At 40.1% G+C, this 20182-nt stretch overlaps 2 protein-coding genes across 3 annotated transcripts; one reads left to right on the top strand and one right to left on the bottom strand.

The window, feature by feature from the left end:
• Positions 1–547: 547 nt before the first annotated feature.
• Positions 548–11226, bottom strand: uap1 (UDP-N-acetylglucosamine pyrophosphorylase 1). Of its 2 annotated transcripts, XM_086283397.1 has the most exons (11): positions 11069–11226; positions 9543–9847; positions 8228–8432; positions 7522–7697; positions 7261–7433; positions 3884–4077; positions 3647–3787; positions 2579–2767; positions 2318–2359; positions 1347–1413; positions 548–1247 (listed from the first exon to the last, which is right to left on the bottom strand). In XM_086283397.1, exons 2-11 carry the CDS (start codon positions 9823–9825, stop codon positions 1155–1157), a joined length of 1563 nt encoding a protein of 520 aa, XP_086139523.1. In that variant the 5' UTR covers positions 9826–9847; positions 11069–11226; the 3' UTR covers positions 548–1154. The 2 variants fall into 2 exon arrangements, with proteins under 2 accessions (XP_086139523.1, XP_086139524.1); XM_086283398.1 differs by lacking the exon at positions 2318–2359.
• A 1442-nt stretch (positions 11227–12668) lies between these two features.
• Positions 12669–19592, top strand: ubxn6 (UBX domain protein 6). The gene is made up of 11 exons (XM_086283268.1): positions 12669–12912; positions 13385–13542; positions 14196–14260; positions 14872–15000; positions 15100–15197; positions 15319–15394; positions 15506–15590; positions 15710–15929; positions 16821–16951; positions 17089–17237; positions 17589–19592. Exons 1-11 carry the CDS (start codon positions 12830–12832, stop codon positions 17712–17714), a joined length of 1320 nt encoding a protein of 439 aa, XP_086139394.1. The 5' UTR covers positions 12669–12829; the 3' UTR covers positions 17715–19592.
• Positions 19593–20182: the final 590 nt, after the last annotated feature.

Below are 20182 nucleotides of genomic sequence, written 5' to 3'. Positions count from 1 at the left end.
ATTTTTTAAAACTACTAAGTTTGACTGTGAATACTAATATTCATAGTTAAAATGTGATTTTTTTGAGCAAACTTTGAAGACTTGTAAATACTAGCATCATGAGCATGTTGTGCCCAGTAACAACGTCACATATCTGTTATCTGCTGAATATGGACTCTCAGTAGAACAGGTAAAGTGTATGAAATATGTTAAAGAATTAATGTACTGATTAAAATGCCATTAAAGAGTTTTTCAGCTTAGCTACAGGTCAGGCTGTCTTTCCATAGACGTTATAAGAGACCTTCTTTAGTCTTAACAGCGCCGTTATGGAGCGGGAGAGAAAGAAAGTGAGTCAGAAAGGAGCCACAAAGAAAAATGCCCTGAATAGCTGCAGCAGTGTTGCGTCCTCGGAGCCATCTTGAACATAAACCATCTGCTGGAAATGGTGATTCACAACACCAAAGAGCTATAATGCAAAAAACACACCTCGCAGACACCGGCGAGCAAAGATATGACAAAAAAACATGTTAACACCATTTGAATAATTAAACAGACACAAAGACATTGCTTTCCAAGTAGGAAAATGTATTTAATAAAGATGAGCCATAGCGTCTCTTAAAGCTGAATAACATCCAGTCTTCACTGATTACAAGCAGAGAAGAAGCAATTATTATAAATACCCCCCACATCCTGACCATGTACCGTATCTGATTGTAGGAAACATCTGTGTGATCATTTCGTCTGAATCAGCTGTTGCATAAAAAATCACCAGGTAAAACAAGTAGATGGCCATTTCCACCAATAGATAATCTATCAGTACATATAAAAATAAGTCTCATAAGCAAAATAAATAGATGCACCTGCAGACAGCTTCAACCTGTCAGTATGACAGGATTTTCATACTTCAATTCTTGCTGTGTTCAAGTCTTCAAGGAAAAAAAAGAAGAAGAAGAAGAAGAAAAGCAAAACGAGTTACAAAGCAAAGGAAAGCCTGGTGCTAAAAAGTAAACTTCATGTTGTTCATTCATTCATTTTGGACAGGACAACTTCTTTCTTGAACACATGTGTGTGATATTTGTTATTGCACAGCGATGACATCACAGTTTCTCTTCCCATACAATGAGAGATAAAGGGAAGTTGGGCCGTTTCCTTCCCCGCATTCTCCCGTTCAGTCATTACACCCCATTCTTCACCAGCTGGTGGACTCCCTCCTTATCGATCGTCAGAGTTGGTTGAAACTCTTTTCCCTTCACCAGCTCCTCAAGACCCTTGAAGTACAGACACCATCAGGACAATGTTAGTATTTTACTGAGTATTCATGGATAAGAATAACATCTGGAGTTTTATTTAGTACAACGTGTTCTTACCTCTCCCCCGTACGACACCAGTGGGGAGATCTCGCATTTGATCGGCAGGTCCGTTCCATCCTTCAGGCTGCGGTGGAAAGACAAATTCAGAGAGGATCACAGGAGAAAAACAGAAAGCGAATGAGTGACGGTCTCGTGGAAGAAGAGAAGCAATTGTAGCTGAAAAGACAGCTGCTAGGACTCCTTGACACAGCTGTTCTTCTACTGCGGCTTGTGATTAGAGGACAAAGAGAATCAGCGCTTCATCGCAACAAGTGATTAGTCCTTTGACTTGTGATAGAAGTCCGCTAGAAGAAAACAGACGAATGAAAGGAACGTTGTGCGAGACTGCCGTCACTCAACGTGTTAATTTCTAGATGATGATTACAGAGAGAAAAAATCACTAATCAGACATCAGGTGTTTCAGGTGTTTTGCTGAGCAGCTGCCTGATGGAAAAGCTGAATGACTGAGAAAGAAGCACGCCCTTTAAGAGTGTTGGAAACATTCGTGGTGCCGAAAGAGTTTGTGAAGCACATGCTCATTTAATTCTGTCTGGAAAAACAAGCGGGTGGATTTAAACTTAAAGGCAAAATAGCAAGCGATGAAGCTGACCACATAACTATTTGGTACAGAAACCAACAGGTGTGTGCTCATCTGCAGTCTAGTAACTGTCTCCCTTTACCCAGCATGCAATATATCACAGGTTGACATGATAGTAGATCATTTAACCAAGGTGCGGAAGAAGACCATGTTTTCAGGTGACTTCACTGATCCTCGATGTCATTTCCTGCATCCCGACTGACCGTAAAAAGACTGAAAGAAGGCCGCCGACTGGCAGGGCCTCTACAGACTCTTTTCCTCTCAGTGGAAATGAAGGAAAGGGATGTCAAGGATCAGAAGTAATATTACACGGTGTTAACACGTCTGAGCGAGAGGGTAAGAAAGCCAAAACCCCATCACCATGCACTCAGTACTGCAGAGGGATAATTACTTTCTCTTGCCATCATCTGTGACACTGCCTGCTGCTCCGTCTCTGGAAACATTGCACGGGACACACAGGAGCAAGACCAAGCATGAGAGAAGGGGGAGTGAGAGTGTGAAGCTAAAAGAATACGATGTCTACAAAACAAACAAAAAGTCCAGCGCATACAGTCTGTACACCATGTGGAAAGTGTCGAGGAGAAGGGAATAACCACAAAGATCTCATTATTATGTATGTTTTTTGTAAAGTGACATGACATGCTGTAGTCACCTGGGTATGGCGGGTACACGTCTGCCGTTCTCGTCAATGAAATGTCCCCCAGCGTTGAGCACCCAGCGGTGGTGGAGGGACATCAGAGCGTGTCGGGCTGTGGTGGGTGTGTCCTTTCCGTCCTGAGTGTCTGCGTTCTTCAGCGGGGAGAACTCGTCCTCTCGGAGCACCTCATACACAACAAACGTCCTGTTACAAACACAGAGCATCCCATCAGCACACAGGCAAACCGAAGACTTGCATCACAACCGAGCAGCTCCCAGGGATTGAAAAATTAGCAGGTTAATTAGTTACTCAACAGGAAATTAAACCGCAACAAATAAAAACAAAAATGTCATTTTTCTTTCTATGCTTGGAGTGGTTTCACTGTGCTTTCAGATTGTGCGTGACTTCCATGGAGCGATATAAAAATAGCAGCCACACTAAAGATAGACCAGAGGAACACATAAAAATGCTTCTGCAGAGGACTGAAATCAGTTAAGTTTTGTTTATTTTTATGGACCAAATGGCTCTAAGACAGGTCATAAGACAACAGAGCAGGCCACATTAAAAACTGAAGACTTGAGTCAAATCCATGTCTTCAGCAGCATCAAAAATAGATTTTTCTTTACTTTAAAAATACATCTTCAAAAACTTTGAAGTAAGCTTGATATGGTGTCCTTGATTTTCCATCAGTTAACTGTTACAGGAATACTTTCATTAAATATAAAGTTCTATTAGTAGTGACGTGACTCAGAGCTGATGTCATGTAACACTAAAGGATGTGGAACCGCTCATAAACTTCCATCCCCCTGTGGAGAATTTGGCAAGCTTAGTCTGCTGGACCAGACCTTGCAGAAATGGCACGACTGGAGGGCAGAAATTAGGGCTGGAAAAAAAAAGACAGTCCTTGCACGGAAGAAAAAAATCAAGGACCAGTAGAACCAGGGCCCCAAATATATGCAAACTGGTCACCTCTCAAAAGGAGGTGGGGTTAGTATGAGGCAAGATATAGCTAACTGGTACTGGCATGCACACGCACATTCATATTTTCTATGCCATATATGAAAAAAATGCACCGTCACTCACTTGGCAAACTGGAAAATGTCAAAGACAAACTTTTCCATTTTGATGCCGTTTGGTTTCTCTGGTTTGATTAGTTGACCCTGAGCATCCACATATGGGATCTTCTTCTGGGCCACGTGGTGCTGCAGCTGGGGCTCGTATTTCCTAATGTGAAAACGGGGAAAAAATGTCTCATTACGATGATGTAAAGCTGAAAGAATCTGAAACGTAATGATAACTGTGTTTATAGCTTTGCCTTACTGCACTATGTCTCTGAGGAAGGAGAAGCTGAAGAAATGATTGGCCACGTTTGCTGCGTTGAACATCAGACGACCATCGGCGCTCCGCTTCTCAGCAGTTGCTAGGGTGATCTCGCTGTACTCCACCACCTGGTAACGACCATCCACCTTGCAGACAACGCCTACTGCTTCTGTGGGGTTTGTTTTCTCCACCACCTGGGAAACAATGTCACAAAATGACCTTACTAAAAACCTCAGATTACTACAAAGTCAACTTAAAGTGGACTGTGCTTTTCCTTTTACTGTCACATATGTAACTGTTACTGCTGGATGCTCACATCAAAAATAAGCAAAGATTCAAATCAAAAGTTCAGCACATGTCCAAGTAATTGCTGTAACTCCAAAGCTCAGGCTTCAGACTGCTCTGAATGCTCAGCTTCAGTCAATTTTTTCTACTCTTGGTTCTGTATCATATTGATAAAAGCAGATATCCCAAACATAATATGGTCAGACACACACAATTGTTCTGTTCAAATATTTTGTCCACAAGAGACAGCCAATCATACATTTTTGGTTTAAAGCGAGGAGGAAGGGAACTAAAAAAGCTTGTTTCAGACAGAGGATGAACCGATCAACTGTATCAAAAAAAGTTATGATATTAAAAAAGGATTATTTTAACATGAATCATGCAAAGCTACTCTAGTTAAGTCAAAGAATAAAAATAAGCAACTGTAAAATGCTAATAACTCTCTACTTTAACTATTTATACAATAAAATCCCCAGATCGGTACACTTTAATTGTGCTAAATTTAGTTTTCCATATAAAAACTACAAAATATTTTCACTGTTGTCTCTTTATGAGTCAAATTATCTGTAAATTATTTAAAGTCAGAAATAGTCTAAAACTGAAATAAAATAGTAAATAAAAGTGCTATGAAGCAATCGGTGCACTCCATTTTACAGCCAGTAAGTTACGAGTCTGCACTGAATGAAAAATCCTTCCCCCCTTCCTATCTGTCGGTTACTAATGACAGGGTCCTGAGGGGGGGATGGTAAACTGGTAGGGGTTTGGCAGGGGGGGTTGGTGAAGCCACATGAACTGTTAACGGAGCTTAGTAATTTACGATGAGAGGGTGGTACCCCGCTCTGATCTGATTCTTCCATCGCTGCTCCACCCCACATCTCATAATTTCAAACAGAAGCAGGGTCTGGGTGATCTTATTACAATAATTAGTTCACTCTGCTCTATGTTAGCTGGAAAATATACATAGTGCTTCTACTTCTTAGAGGAAATCAAAAAGTAGCAGGATCCTTCAGGCACTTTTCAGCTATCCAACACACACTGAAGCACGTAATTTGTGCAAAAACAGTTAAAAAAGTGAAATCTTGACTTCATACTTTGATGTATTTGAAGTAGTATGTGGTTTGTTTAGAAATTAATTAGTAAGATCTGCCAGCAAAGCTTAGTCACACATATATCAGTCATATTTTACTGTTAAAGCTAAAAACAGAGGTCTCCTGATGGTTACACTCTTTCTGGTGTACTGGACTCTTATCGCTTAGCTCGTCAGTAGGTGTTATTTTAGAAAAATGTCCCTCTAACTATCTCTGCACCAAGGTCAGCAGGATCTTCACAGAATGAATAATGGTGAAGAATAAATGTAAAACTTTTTATCTCGAACATAGCCTCCTCAGCAGCAGATCTTGGCCAGTGAGTACTGAATTTTCACATCACCACAAACTAGATTCTGCTCAAATTCTTTTGCGAGTCTATACGTGAAAATATTATTTTATAAATCAGAACTCCTTTATGTCTTTAGTTCTGCAACATTAAGCTTCTTTGGGATTATCCTTTTATAGTAAATCACATTACTAATTAATTACTTAAACTTGTGGCACAGTGGAACAGTGGAACAGTGGTTATCACTAACACTTCACAGGACAAGAAGGCTCCAAAATATGTGGGAAAAGTGGCATCTTCACATCACACTATCAACTAAGACCATAATAGTAGGCAAAAGAAGATTCTGGGCTCATTCCTAAATTTCCTAGAAAGCTAAGTGTAGTGCAAAAGAAGATTGCAGAAGTGGATTACAACTCCACCCAGTGGTAAGTTGTGGAAGGTGCAGCTATCTGGAACCTGCCAAGTTAAACTGACCCCACCTTTCGATATATGACATCCCACACTTGTCACCCTTCGGACCTTCTAGAACAGGGTTTTCAAACATAAGGTCCAAGGGCCAGAATCGGCCTGGCTAAGACTCCAATTAGACCCCTGGGCAGCTGTGAAGAAGGGCATAAAGTTTGGACTTGGGATCATATTTTCACGAGCCCTCAGTTTTTCCTGCTGATGAAGACCTCCTCAGTGCCTGCTCACAGGGTAACACATGATTAAGTGACAGCAAATTTCCTCTGTTTCACTTTGTACTATATAGGTTTCTGTCTTTTACAGCAGGTCCACTGTATAAAAAAAGAGGTTTCTGTGAATTAACAGAAACTTTTGTTTCATAAAAAAGAAGAGTCTACACAATGAGCTACCAAAACCTTTTCGGTAATTTTACACATTTGTTTCTTACAATTTAAGCCCACAGGGTCATGTGGGCAGATTTCTTTCATTTATTTTTTTTATCATGTATGAAACTGTCATACATGATAAATGGTTGCTCAAGAAGAACGAGACTAACTGCTCAGACTGGATAAAACACTACAAACATGACTCGACTATTGGCATACATATTACCTAACTCAAATACATGCTTTAGTATTTGCATGACTCATCTGTATGTGCCATTCCTATTTAATGACTTTTAATCTTTGTGTGTGCAATCACTGATACTAAAAGGTCTGATAAAGGTCAACTTTAGATTTATGAATTCAATTCAGTGTTACTTTTATAGTGCTTCGAGGTGACTTATCAGTGTTCAGGCAACTTTAGGAGGGGAATAAAATATCTTTACTGCTTCCTCGGTTCTTTATCTTTTGTTTTGTCGTGCCTTTTTATGTGGCCTGATTTGGGTACTGATTAACATAAATGCAAAAAGAAGTCAGTTGTTTTGGTTTTGGGGGGGTAAAGTCTCAAAAACTAAAAAAAACTCGTGTATCAAATATGACTTACTCGGCTTCAAGGGGATAAGTACTACTCATGTCCAGTCTAGACCCAGTTCCACACATTCCCACAGAAAAAATATTAGTGTCACTCCCCAAATGATGGCATCAGCACCACACCACACCTTTGTTGAACCCAAAGTTTGGAATTACCGCCCTTGTCAGTAACTTTGGAAGGTGCTACCACAAGAAATTCACCAAAGATGGAGGCAGATGAGCTGCTGTGGCGACCCCTAGAGCGGGCAGCTGAAAGAAGAAGAAGAAAAAAGGAAAAAAATAGGTGGTATGACCAACCTTAGCGCCACAGTCCGCTCCCTTCTGCACACAGAAACCAACAAAGGCAGGGTCAGCCACTTTGACCAAAATGTTATCAACACAATAAACATGGATGGACTCAATCCCCCTCCTCTCCATGTCATCCAGGATACCCTGGTTCCCGAGAGCTCTGTAAAGACCCCCATTACCGTCTAGAACACAAACACAGACACATTTCTCACACACTGAGCAACACTGTGAATGAAGCATACATACACTTCTGTATATGTGTGGACATACCCGGAGCCATGGAGGGCTTTCCTTTGCTCTCCAGGATGATCTTGCAGTTGTAGTCCATGGCCGGCAGCATGCCCTGCTGAAAGAAGACCACGCTGTTCTTGTCCAAACCAAAGTAGTTATGTTTGGAGAAAAAATCCTTTGTGGATTTCATTGTCCTGCCGCTCGTCATGATGTACCTGAAGGCAACACGGAAAGAACGCAGCACTTATGCATTTTAAACAATTTAACAATTGTGCAGTGCTGCAGAAAACATCTCCATCATCTCTTACAAAAACTTAACAGCAAAGGTGATGTTAGCTTGAACCAACAGTATAATACTTAAGTTTATAGCAGACAATAAAAAGTAACAACTTGATGAAGATGTTTCTAACATATCCTTCAACTACGTTAAATCTGACACGCACAACTCTATTTCCTGCTTTTTTATCTCGATCATTCATATTTTAAAACTATAAACTGCTGGATCTCCCCTGCAGGGACTTAAAGCTTTTCCGGCAACACAGCTTCCTTGACTGAGTTTCCTTTGATTCACACAGTGACTTGACCCAGTTAATCATCATGCTAACATAATTGGGACAAACAGCTGAAGTTCACTTTACAAATAGGATAGCCCTATTTGGTTGCTCGAGCTTGTTTATTTTTCCTCAAATCAAGCTGTAGATTTAGTCGACTAAAACGCCTTAGTCATGGAAACCTCGTGTCTCACCAGGGGATACAGCACTTGGTTTTGTGCGACTGCTCAACCAGCTGTTGCAGCTTCAAGATGCGCTCAGCCTGGATCTGAAAGAGGGTTTTGTGGGACGGCAGCCCAATGTCGTACATGCCTTTGGGGTACGAGACCCCCAGCCTGGTTCCTTGGCCTCCTGCCAGCAGTAAGACTGCCACTTTATTCTTAGAGATGCACTGAAGACCTAAAGGGCAACACAGCACAACGGTCATAAATAGTAGCAGAAATGTGTCCTGTAGTTTATTTAAAACAGGGCCATGCATTTAGTGTTGTACACTGATATGATGGCACACAATGCACAGTATCTAATCTCTGCAGACCTCTTATTGCCTGGTTAGTAGATGAATAATAATAAACTTAACAAAACAGTTCTGATAACATTAATCCAAACAGTTTAGCAACATTTTATGACTGGTTCTGGAGTACTTGTGGACGTGACACATTATATGAGCTAAAATCTTACAACCCCACTCAAGATTTTACTATGGTTCAATGTACCAATAGTTTATAATGGTTCCAGTTTGTCTTACATAAACTGCAGCAACGTGACACGATATGAAACTCTCTTCCTACTGGTTGGTGCCAGGAAGCAAGTTTTATGTAGTGGGTTAATCCATAAACTTTGACACATGCCCCACACCCAGCAACACAGATTTTGTCCCAACAGATCACAATGAGCTCATGATTGAGGGTCAAGAGGGAACTCCAGTTACGTCAAGTACAAATCAACACCAGATGTTTCTGCTGCCCACCGAGATAGTCATACAGCCCCGGGAAGAATGAAGCATGAGGGATTGCGCAAAACATAATGAATAATTCCAGCAACTTACTCAAATGTCAACCCTTGCGCAGAAACGCACAATGGATAAACATGGAGCTTCTGACGCAGCATGACTGGAACTTTGTAATAAGCTTTTGCAAAAGTTTTGATCTAATGGGCTGTTTTTCTGTGAGCTAACATCTGGATGTGGATACTTAAAAATATTGCCATGAGAACAACTATTCATCCAGCTGGGTTACCCATGTGATGTTTTAATCCACTTAAGCTTCCCAGTCTGATACCGGTTAAGCTTTCTTCTCTTACCTGCAGGTCATCACTGTCAAGATTTCATTGTGTTAAACGTGCTTGCGGTAACTAGGCGAATCTTGTTTAACAAGTGATAATAGCTTACATATTCTCATTAAAATAAAATACTCCCAATTCTAATGCTTTATGTTTCCTTAAAACACTCAGTATACCGAGTAAGTACAGTTTAAAGGTCAAAAGCAGTAAATAGGTGAGAATATACTTCACCTGTCAGCTCCCAGTCTTTGACGCTCTCCCTGTCTCTCGTCACACTTCCCAGCACCTCCCTGGGCACGGGCTCCATGCGGCAGTCCATCTTCCCTTGTTTGCTGCTGTTAGATGTCTGCATGGCATTCTTGAAGAATCCGTTGATCTCCTGAAAGTCCATACCCTCCAATTCTTGGGTCAACTCGGCCTGCTCTTCAGGGCTCAGCTCGTTCCAGAACTGCAGGAGGTGAGACTGGCCGGCGTCAGCCAGTTTCTGCCTGAGTGTGCTGATGTTTGGGTCCATGATCACCTGTGCTTTTAATTAACTGTGGGAAAAAAGATTATTTTATTTAAAAAGAACTGAAAAACATGCCCCAGGTCTTGTGTTGTTTTTGTATAAGCCGGTGGCCTTTATGTAAATATAAAAAAATAGATGATAAGAGAAAGGTCGCACTACAATATCCAAACATTTGCAGGGTTTTTCCCACATATAGATATGGCCTTCTGCAAGGACCTTTTAAAAAATACTTGTAGCTTTTTTTAACAGTGTGGTTTAATTTACTCACCTTTAAATAATTTTTTTAAGTAAAATGGGTAAAAAAAAATTACAGAAAAAATCTGTTATATAAGGTAACATAGACTCTTTCCTATAGTTTCATGTGGACCAATCATATTTCTTAGTACAGTCACTACTAAAAGCTCATTTTGAGCACCCAAGAAACTGCATGTGTATATAAAAACAAATTTTAGGAGTAAAAAAATAATTGATGACATAGCCAATGTCCTTAAAGTGACTGAAGATCTTCTGATGGAAGGTGGAAACATGATAAGAGTATTTAATAGCCCTGTGCTAGTTGTAGTGTAGGTAAAACAAGCACTGCTGGAATGTTTATCCTATTTGTTTAAATCCACACCCACTGTTACCAGGAAGTCGTCACAACACTATAGGATAAGGTCGAGGATAGTTTCATTTATACCACAGTGTGAATACTGACTCTTTCATACCCATTATGTTTGCTTATTATGATTGATAATTACAACAGTACAATAATAGCTGTGTAACAACGCGATATTATGATGTTTTCTAAGAGGGTTTACACCAAAGAAATCTCCTCTGTAAGTGAGCTTTTCAATGGGATGCTGACGACTAACACCACAGCCACACAACCTGAATTATCTACAGCTGTAATACACAATACTCATATATCACTTTTAGTTAAAGTGTTTATAAAACTTTTAAACTTCACATCTCCAACATGACTGTGACGGTGAGCCTGTAAAGAGGTAGCAGGGACTGCTGTGTTGACTCGGAGCACAGATAAATCCAGTGTTAGCACAATGTAATAACACGGACTGTTGCTAAGAAGCGCATAGAGTTAGTGAACCTCATTTTCAGTCACTGTATAAGATAGTTAGCCGCGGTCTGCGCATCAGTCAAGCTACAGCCGGGCACATGTTAGCAAATATCCGCCCGACTGAGGAGCGGGAAACCGCTCAGGTTGCTGCACACACAGCAGATAGAAGTAAATCAAATATTTAACTCTTACCTCTCACAAAGACTCCTCTCCGGTGTAAGATCATTAATGCCAATCGATGACTATTCGCTCGCACTGGTCACTATTCGCCTCCCTCCCGGAATACACCTCCTGCTACGTCACATTTGACGTGGCAGGAGGTGTGCATGTGTAATCAAGTCAGTGATGCGTTCAAGCGCCACCTGTAAATGTAATCACTCTATGCTAGGAGTGTGTGTGTCTGATTTTGTGCCAAAAACTGTTTTCTATCTGTGTAATATATTTGCTTATATGGTTAAATAGACTGCAGTCAATAGGATTTCTGAAAAGGTTATATATAAAGTAAAGACATGGTCTGTTTTGCAAGAACCTTTCTTGATTCTACCTATTTGATAATCACAGCAGTCTGTTCTGGCCACTTAAAATATCTTGAGATAACCATTTTCTGCCATTTGTGCTGCCCCCTTGGGCACATCTTTCTTAAAAATACATTTTTGACGTCAATTTCCCTTTTTACCGGGATAAATGAAGGATATATATACAAGTCCCCTTGCCAAAAACTGATCACAGCTTTTATTTTGTCTTGAAATCATGTTTGAGAAACATGTCTGAAATTTTCTTGTCAGATTGTATTGCAACAAGTCATGAACAGCTAATAGTTGTTGTTTTTTTGCACCACACCATCAAAAACTCTTAACACCTCTGGACAGCTTTGGAAAATGTGAAGGAAAAATGAACGACTAACTGTATTTTTGGAAATTCTATTTATATAAATTTTATGGCTTCGCCTACTGAGCCCAAAGAGATATTTTGACAGTTTCTTTGATTACTTTAATAAAGAGATGAAAATGCACTTCTTTTTCTGATATATCTGTATTTGCCGACATGCCGAATCATGCAAGCTTTATGTTATACTATTTGTCATCACTTTTTCGTATTTGTACTTGTTCTTAACAGTCTTTGATAGTCTAAAGCAGCTTTATGAATGTAATCAAAGGTAAATCATCAGACAGGTAGAGACAGAGCAGTCAGCTTCAATGAACCAGCTAATGTACATATCTCCACTTAAACTAAAAAGAATAAAAACACAAATTATTGTTTTTCATTTGTGTGTTGTAAACTCGTTTACTAATCTCTTTTAATTTGTTTTTCCTTTTGTTCTTTCATTACTGTTCACACTGATATTAGTCTAACATTGATACAGCTCATTATGTTTGCCATAGTAGTAACTGGTTTACAGTTTTACCTAATAAGTAAAAGATCACTGGTTCGAGCTCAGGAAGAGACACAAAACATTTTTTGCATTGCATTGGGCCAACCACTTTGTGAATTAGGGAACAGCTAAAATTAGCTTTTAGTAACTTAATGTGATGTGTTTCCAGAATGTGATAGCATAATATGTTTGTGTGTGTGTGTGTGTGTGTGTGTGTGTGTGTGTGTGTGTGTGTGTGTGTGTGTGTGTGTGTGTGTGTGTGTGTGTGTGTGAGCCAGTCAATACTCGGGTAATTTCAGCAAACATGTAAGTACATGTAATCAAACAAACAAACAAACAAAAAGGTCAAATAATAAAAAATAAAGTTGTCTTATAAAACACGAACAACTGATCTGGTTGGACTTTCAGTTCTGAGTTCAACCACGAGGGGGCGACCGTCTCTCGTGATGAGGCGGAAGCAGTTTGTTCTCATTTGAAACAATTTTGTTGTGGTCCTCCTCTTCCTCGCTAAAACCAGGCTGGGTGCTGCCCATCTGTTTGTTTTTTTTCCTGGTAGTCAGATTTTTGTGCAGCTACAGAAAATGAAGAAGTTTTTCGATGACTTTAAGAAAGACATCAAATTTAAATCCGCGGGACCCGGGAAGAAACTAACGGAAGACACCAGGCAAATAACAAACTTTTCTTTTCTCAGCTGCTACAGCGCTAAGCAGAGCTAGCCGCACAGATAGCTATTTAACATTGGCTAAACGGGCTTATCTCATAGCTGACAGCTGATCAGTAATGACTACCGCTTTTCCGTCTCCCCATGTATTGAAGCTAACCACAACAGTGCTAATTTGTGTGTGTTTTTCTCACGGGTGTTTGTCAAACGGCTAACTGTTATATATTCTTGAGCACGGCGGGGGGCGACTGTATAATTTCATGGTGACCTGACTAACAGTTAATCCCTGCACAAGCTTGTTTAGTTAAAGAACTAAGCAAACCTGCTTCTCAACAGGAAGCAGAGCTGTTGTGATTCTGACGTGTTTGTACTGTTGTCGTTGCTACTTAGCTTAGCACTGTCTTTTCTTCTTCCTACTGTGAAGCCACAACACGTCTCCTCTTATAGTCCTGTTTCTCTCCTAATAACCCTACAGTGCCAAGCCTGAGGTGGTGCAGGGCAGATCCAGTGTCAAGCACGATCGCCATGCCCCCAGTGAAGGAGCCCAGAGGGCTGGAGCTGCAGCCTTGGCCAGGATTGAACAGCATCAGAAGCCGAAGGTTCACACCTCCCAGGACGCCATTAGGACCCAGGGTGAGACATGCAACCCTGTTATTACACCAGGTGGTGTCTATCAAACACAGATGAACGTCAGCCTCCTCGTTTCAGTTGTGGGTATTAGGATAATTCAGTTGTGGGTATTAAAACATGTTTTGGACTGTGAAGCACTCTACAGATTATTATAGTTGATCTGTTTAAAAAAAAACATATCTTCTAAATTTGTTGTCTGCTACTGTACACTATATCCAGTGTATGAAAGATCAGCCACCAAAAACATTTATTACCTCTGAAAAACCACATAATCATAGAAGTCACCCACCCATTCATTTTCTGCTGTTTAACTGAGGCCAGTTAGTGAGGGCTGCAGCCTAAGCAGAGAAGCCCAGACCTTTCTCCCCCCTCAGATATTTCAATTCCTCCACTTGAGGTAGCAACTCGTCCCTGAACCAAAAAAGTATTTATTTAAAAAAAAAAATCATTGTTTTTGTATTCATGGGAAGATTTGCATCAAGTATATAATCTTTATGTTTATATTAAGATGCTGATATGATTAGATACTGTTTTAAACTGATAAAGCAAACGGCAAAGATTTTTATTTTGAGGTAATATTTTTGGTTAAAAAAATTATTTATTAACTGTTAAAAAATATTCTGGTTATAACAGTTGTTTTCTACACGTGCTTGCAGTAAAAAGAGAACTTGAGGCCGAGGCAGCTGCACTTGCTGAAAAAGAAAAGGCAGCTGCAGCAGAGGTAAGTGTTGCATAAACCAGAATTGTGACACAATTTTCATGCTAATTTTGGTTCACATCGACTGTGGTTAACTTCTTAAAATATTTCAATTTTTTCTTTCACTTTGAAGAAGACAGTACTCCTGATAAGCTGTTTTCATGACTGATTAAAGTAAATATTCCTGTTTATACACAGCCTATCATACAGTGTCCAGTGTTGAAAAGGGCAGCATAGGTGCAGACAGCTGTTCATCTCAATGTCAGTTTCATAAAAGTAGGTGTCCTTCTCCAGCCAGACAGTGGGCTTTTGTTTTAATCTTCCCTTATTTACCTTAAATCTGTTCAGTACTAAAATTCTTTTATCACAATCCTAGTGGTTTTCTTTAGTTGAAAAGCCAGAACTTTCTTTTTTTATATGGAAAAAAAACCCCCTATATGCTTGTTGAAACCTGAATTATACATGTCCTTACTGGAAAATACGTCAGTGGTTGTGAGGCCTAATTCAGAATATCAGAAAAGGAGCCGCCTAGTTATGTGAGCTGTATTAAATTCAGAGTAATAGCGGTGGCCTGTTAGTGTGGATGAAAATTTCATCACTGAATCTAACAACACTGATTGACATTTTCCTCCCAGGGCTCCAAAGTGCCAGTGAAAGATCCCACCCTTCTCTCAGTATCAGGCGTCTATTTCATCTGTCCACTAACTGGAGCCACATTAACCAAGAGTGAGAGGGAAATACACATTAAAGAGGCCATTTTAATGGTATGTCTGAGGATGTTGGTTCAGTTATAACGTGTGTGCAGTCAGACTGAATGCTTATCTAATCGGTGCTTTTGATAAACATGCAATTTTTCCCTGCAGCGGTTTGAGGAAGATGCAGTCGAGGCGTCTGTTATGATGATGCACACATTTAACAAAGACAGAGAGAAAGTGAAGGCTGCTGTGGACATCATAAGCAAGTAAGACGCTGATGGTGATGTTAATTACATATGTAAATGTTTTATGCTGTTGTCACAGATTTTGAATATCTGTTCTAGACATCAAAGGTTTTTTTTTTTGTTGTCATTGTTTTGTTTCCAGATATGTTGAAAATATATGCAAGAACCCCACAGAAGAGAAATACAGGAAAATTAAACTCAGCAACAAAGTGTTCCAGGTGTGTAACGTTCCTGGATCAAGACTAACTATTTGTAGCAGACTTTATGGGATTTCTATAAGAAAACAAGATAATTTTGCATGTCTTATAAGATTCCTTGTGTTATTTCAGGAGAAAGTAAAGTCTGTGGAGGGCAGCAGGGAGTTCCTGCAGGCTCTGGGCTTTACAAGTGTGATGCTTCCCATAGAGGGCCAAGGTAAATGAATAGTGATATTTATGAGCAGTATGTGTCTGCTCACCTGCCAGTGATTTTCATTTATGCATCATTCAGTCTTTACATTGTTTTAACGCGTGCCCACCTTTCACGGAGATCAGAGGAGGAAGAGGAGTTCCTGGTTTTGCCAGAGCAGAGCCCCGATGCGCTGGAGCTGATGAAGGAGAGGAGGGATCGTCTTCAGAGAGGCGAGCCGGTCAGAGCGCAGCTGGACAGGCAGCCTCAAGCTTTCAGGCAGTCTCCTAACGCTCAACGCTTTGAGCTGCCGCCAGAGTTCTACAACCTGACAGCGGAGGAGCTCAAAAGGGAGCAACAGCAGAGGTATAGACTCACTTTCAATCCAAAAAATGGATCTAATTCAAGTCAGCTATAAATTCTAGTTAGGTGGTAGTGAAATGTTGTCTCTCTTTTCTTTAATGAATTGTCTGTGCAGTCAGATCAGTTACTTGATTTCACTCGCTGTGGTAGCAGTTCCAGTGAAATGGAGTAAAGATCAATATTTGGCTCATAGGATTTGCAATTTGTCTGTGACAGTGTGGTTAGAGAAACTTCATCCCTGTTTGAATTTATCCTACAAGACTGCTGTAAAAGAACCACAAGTAACAGTTTGCCCCTAAATATGCTGGTGATCAAACTAGGTTTTGGTTATATTTGTTCCACATGGTTTCCAAGTTTGAGTAACCAAGTAAAGAAGATTCAGAGGAGACAGTGACAGTCTCCTGGATGTGTGCAGTAGACAGTGACCCCTCGATGGATCATTAGTTCTCATAACTTTGCAACATGATGTAAAGCAACAGATCCTTTAGGTCTTGTAAATTCTGAGGTGGGTCCTCTTTGGATCGGACTTATTTGTCCAGCACATTCCACAGATGCTCGATTAGACTGAGACATGGGGGCAAGAGGGCGCAGCCATCAGGGAATACTGTTTCCATGAAAGGGTGTACAACTAACACCTCTTTTTTTTTTTGTTGTTGTTTTAAACGACTGCAGCATTGAAATTATGATTTATTTATTTTTTAACTCTTAGTTGTCCTGGGTTGTATGGCAGTATTTGACTCTAGGTTTCCACTATTAACAGCACACCCAAGAATAATGGATTATTTAATGCTGATGTTCTTTTTATAGCCTCTGGGTGTGTCATGTGCCTCTAGCCAGAAAAGTTTCCCTGGTTTACTAGTCTATCAGCGAATGAGTCCCTTGTGTGTTTCACAGGAGTGAGTTAGTAGAGAAGAGTGCCATGCTGCGCACTAAAGCCATGAGGGAGAAAGAGGAACAGAGGGAGAGGAGGAAATACAACTACACCCTGCTCAGGGTGAGACTACCTGATGGGAACCTGCTACAAGGTGAAGCCACAATTTAAAATGTACTTCAAGATTAAATCAATTGAGTAAACCAAAAGCATTTTACTCTGAAAAATCCTACACATTGTAGTTTTGTGGGCATTGTTGACACAACTGCTCATGATTTGTGACCCTCTCAGGAACATTTTATGCCTGGGACCGGATGCCTGTGCTGTTTTCCTTCATGCGGGAGTCTCTGGTGGACGGTTGGCAGCCCTTTGAACTGATTGCTCCTGGAGGTCAAAAACTACAAGAATCTGAAGACATTGCTCTCGCAGAGTGCAACTTGGTGGGTTGAAATCAGAATCTACTTGGCAAACTGGCCTGTGGATTAATTTTTTTGTCAGTCCCATTGTTGCCCTAACATGTAACACTGTATTTAGTATTTCTTTCTGATGAATGTGGGCACTGGGAGAATGAAAACAAACTTCAATGTTAAAACCCACAGCACAGAGCAGGGGTTTTAATTCAGGTTTTAGTTTGTGGCAAATTTTTAGAACAGAGAGTGAATGTTTGAGGTCGTTTTTAGTCAGGTAATATTGATGTTGAGGTAAAGTGTCACATTTACATTTGAACTACTAATTTTCTCCCTTTTAAACGAGAAATAATCTGTATTGTACTGACTTCCCTTATATTTTAGGTCCCTGCTGCGCTGCTCACGTTTGCCTGGGATGCAGCTGTGCAGGCTGATATTGCAGCTGCAGGTGGAAAGAGCCCCACTCTCCTCAAACCGGAACTGCTGGAAAACATTCGGAGCCTGAGCTGAGCAAGAGTACTCTCTCCCGAACCCTCCCCTCTACCTTCCTCTTTCCTCTCACACTACTGGGGTGAATTCGGCCCTTTACTAGTGACACATTTATTTTTGCAAACTCTAACCTAAGTCGGTAGCAGTGATAGATTAGGGGCAATGTTACCCTAATATATTTGTTGGGCTGAGCATAATCTCCCCATGGGGATGAGGTCACAACACAGCCTGCTTCAGCAGGACATGTTGAAGGAAGCACTGCTGACAGATGGAAGGAGAAAGCAAGAGCACATGCTTGTTTTGGGGGGTTTTGCATCCTGATTGTACATGCTGTGTAGTAAACAGACTCTGCAGCTGCAGTCTTTCCTGTTCTACCCAAGTCAGTCAGGTAGAGTTTTCAAAGCATGTTGAGACCCTGTTTTAACTGTGTCACCACTCCCTCCCCTTTAGAAAAAAATAAATGGCAAAGACCGTTCAAGATACAGTTGTTGAATCACGTTAAGTATCTCAGCTCCTTCAGCGGCTCCTGTGATTTTTTTTTTTTTTTTTTTTTTTTGTAAGGCTGCTGGGTGTCAATGCACTGGCTTTACTTCAGACTTGAAATGCTCTGTGCTTTGTTTGGCGGTGTTCGAGATTAGCTCAGTGTAGTCTGTTAACTGATTTGATGTGATACGAGTCTGGCTTTATTGCTGAAAACATACATAAGCTTCTGTTGCCCTTTTGTCCTCTGCTCCGGAGCGGCCTTGGGCTCCTTGGTGTTACAACACAGACTGTCTTTTGTTGTTGCTTCAGTATGAGCATGAGCCTAAATCAGAATTCATAAATCAAAATTTTTATTTTGGATAATTTTGAAATTTATGTTGAGACAAAACAGAGGGGTAACTTAAAAATAATTAAAAGATGAGGCCCATATATATATAGTTTTATAATTGTGTCAGCCATGTGGTGACAATGTGAAGGCAATTCTAGTACTGGAATCAACTATTTTGTAAGTTTGTAACAATGAAGGATATTTTGGGGAGTAGGGAGGGGCCTAAACACCTCTACTATTACATTGTTCACACTTAAATGATTAATGTTTGAATTTTATGTTGAAGCTTTGTGTAACCAACTCCACCCTGGCATGGAGATAGCCAAATTTCTGGCAGCATGGATTTCTGTTGTATTGAAAATGGTGGTTAATTATTTTTTGTATTTGTTTGCATCAAACACTTATTTTTCTCCACATAAAAAGGGTCCGAGTACATGAAAACGCCTCAAAACACCAACTGTCCGAACTGAATCCAGTGACAACTCAAGTTGCAAAAGAGACTGAAGTTTCAAAGTTTATTCAAGCTGCATACGTTTATTTTGTTTGTGGTTTTGCTGTACATGAGCATTTACCAAGTAGAACTTTAAAACCTAATTACTTTCTCCTTGTAGTGGTTGGTTAAATGACAACAGCCTACCTCTTACCATTTCCATGCATCACAAGGGAAATGTACACAATTATGTAACATCAGTCTAAGGTTAGGGGTTACTGTCTTTTCCCCTCTTATGTTGCTAATAATGGTCAGTTGCACACTGAACACACAAATTAGAACTGGGTGATGGGGAAACAAACTGATGTCCACTATTTCATTCACAGCCCAGGTTGAATCAGCCAAAAGAAACCTTTCTGCAGTCTAACGCTTGTCCACAGGTATTGCATAAAAGGGATGTAGATCTTTCATTAGCACCATAACAGTATGAAATAATTAAGTGAGCAGTTGTGATCTGTCCAGATGTTTCCTTCCGAGTGGTGTTCTGTTGCTTTTTAAGCTGCCTGTAATAACGATCGCTTGCAAAGCCTCTTAACTTTTAACAAACAGAAGTCTGTTTAAAAAAATAAAAAATAAAAGTTGTCTTTGGAATAAGAAATGTTTTCTATTCCTGTGTTGGACATGTATTTATTTGCAAAGCCTTCATAATATGTGCAACATCTTGATGTGCTGATACCTTAAATGTGAAATTAGTTTAGCAGCCAGCCATTTACTGCTCTCAGATTTGGACCCTTTAAAGTCAAGTGTATGATATTTAATGCATTATTGCAGATTATTTTCCCTATGAAAAAAATAAATTGCAAAAAGAAAAGAACTGGTTATAACAAATATGATACAACTTAAAATTCATATATGCAGACAGTTCAATAATCACTCCATTTTCATAAAATTATAATTTTCTGGCAATTATTTTATGGTTCTGGCTTTAAAGGGTTAATTGGATGAAATACAAAGTGTCTTTAACCAGACTACATCATCTTTTAATGGATGTGTTGGTGGGAGTTTCCCTCTTCTCAACTGGTAAACCATGTTAGTGCCCCAGTTTTTTTTTAACTAAATAACAGCAAAATAAGTCAAAAACAGGTTACCATCTTTAAACCAAATTAGAGCTGCTAATACTCCTCAGCCCCCCTAGCCAGCTGTAACCAGGTAGATGGTTTCCTCTCCCTGAGCCTGCTTTTGGGGTCT

The sequence above is a fragment of the Aulonocara sp. 'chitande type north' Nkhata Bay genome, linkage group LG23, assembly GCF_057382095.1.
Source record: "Aulonocara sp. 'chitande type north' Nkhata Bay isolate Kocher_YH1m ecotype deep benthic linkage group LG23, A_spYH_male_GT1.1, whole genome shotgun sequence".
Lineage (NCBI taxonomy): Eukaryota > Metazoa > Chordata > Actinopteri > Cichliformes > Cichlidae > Aulonocara > Aulonocara sp. 'chitande type north' Nkhata Bay.
The sequence above is the reverse complement of the archived record's forward strand: the minus strand, read 5'-3'. Positions and strand labels throughout refer to the sequence as shown.

Coding starts and splice junctions, on each gene's coding strand:
- uap1 (XM_086283397.1), bottom strand. CDS start 9,825: ATGGACCCAAACATCAGCACACTCAGGCAGAAACTGGCTGACGCCGGC. Junction 4,078..7,260: donor GAGCGGACTGTGGCGCTAAG/GTTGGTCATACC, acceptor ATTGTTTCCCAG/GTGGTGGAGAAAACAAACCC. Junction 3,788..3,883: donor TTCCTCAGAGACATAGTGCA/GTAAGGCAAAGC, acceptor TTTTCACATTAG/GAAATACGAGCCCCAGCTGC.
- ubxn6 (XM_086283268.1), top strand. CDS start 12,830: ATGAAGAAGTTTTTCGATGACTTTAAGAAAGACATCAAATTTAAATCC. Junction 15,395..15,505: donor TCAGCAACAAAGTGTTCCAG/GTGTGTAACGTT, acceptor GTGTTATTTCAG/GAGAAAGTAAAGTCTGTGGA. Junction 15,930..16,820: donor AAAAGGGAGCAACAGCAGAG/GTATAGACTCAC, acceptor TGTGTTTCACAG/GAGTGAGTTAGTAGAGAAGA.